Source organism: Rattus rattus, chromosome X (assembly GCF_011064425.1).
Source record: "Rattus rattus isolate New Zealand chromosome X, Rrattus_CSIRO_v1, whole genome shotgun sequence".
Classification (NCBI taxonomy): Eukaryota; Metazoa; Chordata; class Mammalia; order Rodentia; family Muridae; genus Rattus; species Rattus rattus.
The window spans coordinates 3,336,913-3,343,511 of NC_046172.1; the positions used below are offsets into that span (position 1 = coordinate 3,336,913).

Here is a 6,599-nt window from a genome sequence, read left to right on the forward strand (position 1 = left end):
ACTATTTGCAGATGATATGATAGTATATTTAAGTGATCCCAAAAGTTCCACCAGAGAACTACTAAACCTGATAAACACCTTCAGCAAAGTGGCTGGGTATAAAATTAACTCAAATAAATCAGTAGCCTTCCTCTACACAAAAGAGAAACAAGCCGAGAAAGAAATTAGGGAAACGACACCCTTCATAATAGACCCAAATGATATAAAATGCTTTGGTGTGACTTTAACCAAGCAAGTGAAAGGTCTGTATGATAAAAACTTTAAGCTCTGAAGAAAGAAACAGAAGATCTCAGAAGATGCAAAGTTCTTCCATACTCATGGATTGGCAGGATTAATGAAGTAAAAAATGGCCATCTTACTAAAAGTGATCTACAGATTCAATGCAATCCCCATCAAAATTCCAATCCAATTCTTCAGATAGATAGACAGAAAAATTTGCAAATCCATCTGGAATAACAAAAAACCCAGGATAGCTAAAACTCTCCTTAACAATGAAAAGGACTTCCAGGGGAATCACTATCCCTGAACTCAAGCAGTATTACAGAGCAATAGTGATAAAAACTGCATGCTTTTGGTACAGAGACAGACAGATAGACCAGTGGAATAGAATTGAAGACCCAAAAATGAACCCACACACCTATGGTCACTTGATTTTCAACAAAGGAGCCAAAACCATCCAATGGAAAAAAGATAGCATTTTCAGCAAATGGTGCTGGTTCAACTGGAGGTCAACATGCAGAAGAATGTAGATCGATCCATTCTTATCACCCTGTACAAAGCTTATGTCCAAGTGCATCAAGGACCTCCACATCAAACCAGATACACTCAAACTAATAGAAGAAAAAGTGGAAAAGAACACATGGGCACTGGAGAAAATTTCCTGAACAAAACACCAATGGCTTATGCTCTAAGATCAAGAATCGACAAATGGGATCTCATAAAACTGCAAAGCTTCTGTAAGGCAAAGGACTCTGTTGTTAGGACCAAACGACAACCAACAGATTGGGAAAAGATCTTTACCAATCCTACAACTGATAGAGGGCTTATATCCAAAATATACAAAGAACTCATGAAGTTAGACTGCAGAGAGACAAATAACCCTATCAAAAAATGGGGTTCAGAGCTAAACAAGGAATTCACAGCTGAGGAATGCCGAATGGCTGAGAAACACTAAAGAAATGTTCAACATCTTTAGTCATAAGGGAAATGCAAATCAAAACAACCCTGAGATTTCACCTCACACCAGTGAGAATGGCTAAGATCAAAAACTCAGGTGACAGCAGATGCTGGCGAGGATGTGGAGAAAGAGGAACACTCCTCTATTTTTGGTGGAATTGCAGACTGGTACAACCATTCTGGAAATCAGTCTGGAGGTTCCTCAGAAAATTGGACATTGAACTACCTGAGGACCCAGCTATACCTCTCTTGGGCATATACCCAAAAGATGTTCCAACATATAACAAAGACACATGCTCCACTATGTTCATCGCAGCCTTATTTATAATAGCCAGAAGCTGGAAAGAACCCAGATGCCCTTCAACAGAGGAATGGATACAGAAAATGTGGTATATGTACACAATGGAATACTACTCAGCTATCAAAAACAATGACTTTATGAAATTCATAGGCAAATGGATGGAACTGAAAAATATCATCCTGAGTGAGGTAATCCAATCACAGAAAAACACATGGTATGCACTCATTGATAAGTGGATATTAGCCCCAATGCTCGAATTACCCTAGATGCACATGAAACACAAGAAGGATGACCAAAATGTGAATGCTTCACTCCTTCTTTAAAAGGGGAACAAGAATACCCTTGGCAGGGAATAGGGAGGCAAGATGTAGAACAGAGGCAGAAGGAACACCCATACAGAGCCTGCCCCACATGTGGCCCATACATATACAGCCACCAAACTAGATAAGATGGATGAAGCAAAGAAGTGCAGGCTGACAGGAACCAGATGTAGATCTCTCCTGAGAGACACAGCCAGAATACAGCAAATACATAGGCGAATGCCAGCAGCAAACCACTGAACTGAGAACTGATTCCGTTGAAGGAATCAGAGAAAGGACTGGAAGAACTTGAAGGGGCTCGAGACCCCATATGAACAACAATGCCAACCAACCAGAGCTTCCAGGGACTAAGCCACTACCAAGGACTATACATGGGCTGACCCTGGACTCTAATCTCATAGGTAGCAATGAATAGCCTTGTAAGAGCATTAGTAGAAGGGGAAGCTCTTGGTCCTGCCAAGACTGAACCCCCAGTGAATGTGATTGTTGGGGGGAGGGCAGTAATGGGGGGAGGATGGGGAGGGGAAAACCCATATAGAAGGGGAGGGGGAGGGGTTAGGGGGATGTTGGCCGGGAAACCGGGAAAGGGAATAACAATTGAAATGTAAATAAGAAATACCCAAGTTAATAAAGATGGAGAAAAAAAAGAAGTAGAAACCCCAAATTCTCTAAATTTAAACTCAGATCGACTTTCTGAGTTTCTGTTCAAAGAATCAATTACCACTTCCCCATTTGTCCTTCCTCAGCTACTCTTCAATATTCTTTATCCTCTCCAAACCCAAAGAACAGTATGCTTTCTGGATTACCACTTAGAAAATGTTCACATGACTTTAAAGAAATCTTTGTAAGTCTGTTTTAGAAAATGGCAAATATGGAAATTTAGACTAGTCTTTCTATTAAGAACCATGAGAAATCCTGGACAAGAGAAAATGAAACAAGGCAAAGGCCTTTGCTTAACGGCTTCAGAAAATGACCAAGGCAATGAAGACGGCTGAAGTCCAGGAAGAGAACACCAAATATGTGATCCTGACCCCTGTTGAGCCACAGTTCCCCTCAAGCTTAGCAGATTACCTGGGATCCTCAGATAAGACAGGTTGAGACAGATGGAAATTGGAGTTTGAAGGCCTATTGAAAAAAGATGTGAACATCCCAAGCTTTGGAACCCTGTTGAAACCCTGGATGAAAGTGCCAAGAGAAAACAAACTAACCCTCATAGGAACTGAACCTTTCTTCTAATCTCCTTTCTTGCTGGTTGGCTAAAGGTGACTTGGAATCGCTATTGCTTAGGTGTAGCTGTACAGCAATCCTAAATTGAAATCTTTAAATCACTTCTGAAGGATAACATCATACCGAGCATCTCAAATTATCTCTAGATGTTGTATTTGCTCATGATTGTCACTCAGCTAAAGAAAACATACACACAGGAGATAAAGGCTCTAGACTGTTAAGATAATTTAGGAAACTGGTTTCTAGGACTTTGAGACAGGCAATGATTTCTAAAGCAGAACACAGAAGATACTAACCAGGATAGGACTGATCAACCAGCTTCAGAGTTTCTGTTCCTCAAAAGATTTAATTAGGAAAGACAATGTACAAACTGGGAAATGATATATTATCATATATAACCAGCAAAAGGTGCATAATCAGATACATAATGGACTCTTATCAATCAGTAAGAAAGATTCAGATAGTGCAATAAACAAATGGGCAAGAAAAGTAAAGAAGCATTTCATAAAGGAAATAGCCAATGGCCATGTGAAGAGAGTCCTCAATCCTGTGAGCTGTCACAGAAATATAAATTAAGGCCACAATAAATTATACAATAAAAGTCAAAAGAGTGACAATTACAACTGTTGGTGAATATGTGGAACAACTGGAACTTTCAGACACAAGGAATGTATGAAATAGTATCACCACCTTGGAAAACTGTCTTCTAATATTGAACCTACACATGCCTTAAGCCTCGGCAATTTTCCTCCTAATCCCACTAAAAACATACACATAGTATGTCAAGGACACGTACGGATAAGAATGTTCACAGAAGTTTTCTTCAAGAAGGCAATAATCCACTGTTCATCAATAATAGAAAGATAAATTGTGGGATAGGTATACAATGAAACACTATGCAGCAGTGAAAACAAAGAACTAGAGCTAAACACAACATGGATGAATCATACAAATAAACCAGACACAAAAATAGGCATACATAGTATAACCTCATATATATATATATATATATATATATACAATATTTTCAGTTATATATACATTTATATTATATGTTTTTTGTACTTATATATAATTGAAAAAACAAAACCATTAAATGTTACTAAAGTCAAAAGCTGAAAAAAATTGCTGTGGCTACACTTGGTGAGGAAGAATTATATTGCTTTATGCTAGTTTCCATGTTTCTTAACTGGTTTAATGTTAAATGAACATGTTTATTTTGAGACAGGGTCTTATACAGCTTAGGCTGGTTTCAAACTCAATATGTAGTTCAGGTTAGACATTGTCTTCTGGCCTTCCTGACACCATTTTTTGATTGCTGGGATCATAGGCTTATGCTTCAACAGTTAGCTCTTAGTGTGTGTATTGACTGAGAACATTTATAATTTGGGTATGTTTCTCTTCATCTTTTATACTTTGGGAGAAGATTGCTTTTAACATTTTCAATGTCTTAAATTATTCATAATAAGTCATCTATCCATTTGGTCATTATATCAATTAAAACTATCATTCAGATTTAACTAATTTCTTTTTAATTTGACTTGACAAGAATAGTGTGTGCCCTGCATGTGGCCCTATTATGCCAGGATAACATTAGATATAATTGACCAAATTTCACCAAAAAGAATAGTCCTTACTACAACGATGTCCCAAGACTCCCTTCATTTCCAGACTGAAGGGAAGATCACTGTATAACTTTAAATAGTTTACCTACAAAGATACAATACTTTTTTAGAGCCACACGAGTCTGCCAGGGTATGGATTAACTGTTCTCCTGAAATATCCATATTCCTCTTGGCTGGAGAGATATTTACGCTGATCACTTATGATTGAAAGATTAATGCATTTGTCCCAAGAGAAAACTGAGTATGCCTGTCCTGTGCACATCTTTCCTTATTTATCAGGAGTGTCACTCATTGACCATTCAACAAGTAGTTGTTGTCACCAATGGCTCCTGAGCGCAGATGAATGCAAAAGGATACTTATGATCAAAGCTGTACCACAGCCTGAATATCCATGCACTTTCCTGCTTTGTCCGGCTTCCTCCAACAGAATCCAGGCCATCCTAGAATAAACCAGACAACACTAATTAGGGAAAGAGGCACTGAGAGAAGGGGGAATGGCTAGTATTCAAACAGGAAGTGTTGTGTTTTGCCAAATTTAAGATCGAAGCCAGAACCTTGCACAAGCTAGGCCATTGCTCTCAATAGGGGCTCATACACCTATGTCAACTACAACTTTCACAGAGCTAGAGCACCATATACTATCACAGCTTCAAAGATGCAGCTCTTAGTGGTAGAGTATTTATGTAGCATGTACAGGCGCCTTAAGTTCAATGTCTAGAACTATGCCTGCAGAGATATATTGAGTGGCAATATGCTAGCAAAAATCAAGCAAACCCAAAGGGGGGGCAGAGAATTAATTCCCAAGTAAAAAGGTCTAGTCATATTTATGGTGAGATGGAGAAAATATTAGCATAAACTCCCTTTTGGTAATTTTATTTTAATTTCCCCCCAAGTACCTTTCAGGAGTTAATTACTTAACAGGGGTTTAGATGCTTGCAGGACAAAATTGGCATAAGGAAAGCTTATGTATAATCAAGTTTCCAGGTTCCCAAAGTTGGCTTAGGGAAACGACAGTGCTGAGCTTCCTGATGAACTAGCCTAGGGGCTCTTTGTAGTCGTAGTCCTAGTCCAGGTTTCCAGGTAACAGGACTACACATCTCTCTACTAGCCTGAGGGGGCAGTGGCCAGGAAATAAGAGCCAGGCTACAAATTATGGAATTTTTATCTATTATAAAGTAGCAAGTTCCTCTCAAACATTCTCGCCACTTAATTTTCAATATCTATAAGATCAGGCATTCATTTGAGATATAAGATGTCTTTTTGACACAAGTCATTTATAAGCAGTACAACTAATACAAAGATTCAATTGACCAGCAGTTTGAGGTACTGTTGAGGGTTCTATATTGCTGGATGACAGGCTCTCCAAGTACAAGGAGTTGGTGAAACACACCTACTTTTTATCACCATTCTTTTTAATACAACAGAGACACAAGTATGCAAAGGAGACACAATCAGCAGTATATACTAAAAGTGCAACCAAATCTACAAGCAATGCTGAATCAAAAGGACAGTCATTTTGCAGTGGTAACAAAGGCAGTCAGGGATATTTGAGAAGATGAATATATAGGATGGCCTTCGACATGATGTGAGCAAGACCATCAAAGATCATTTAAAAACAAATTGTCGTGGTATGTGAGGAATACAAACTGTTGGATATGGAATTGGACTAAATACACCCTTCTGTGGTTGAAAAATATACATAGGATACACAAACCAATTTTATTTTCAAGTTTTATAAATCCAGGTGGGAGAAAAAGGACAGAAAAAGTCTCAATTTTTTATACCAATTGTTCCTCTAAGTAACTGCTAACTAATGGCAATGCTAGAAAAATAGTTAAATGCCACATGAATGAGTGAAAAATATAATCATCTGGGGGAGACACTAAATGTTTTTTGGAGGTTATTTTAAAAGATTTATTTCTCTCTCTCTCTCTCTCTCTCTCTCTCTCT

At 38.3% G+C, this 6,599-nt stretch overlaps 1 protein-coding gene across 1 annotated transcript in view; it reads right to left on the reverse strand.

Moving 5' to 3' along the window:
• The window catches only part of Slc9a7 (solute carrier family 9 member A7), a 631,669-nt gene that overhangs the window by 13,830 nt on the left and 611,240 nt on the right, over positions 1–6,599 (reverse strand). Inside the window, 1 exon segment of the mRNA XM_032889988.1 lies at positions 5,007–5,089. Coding sequence (XP_032745879.1) covers positions 5,007–5,089 — 83 coding nt within the window.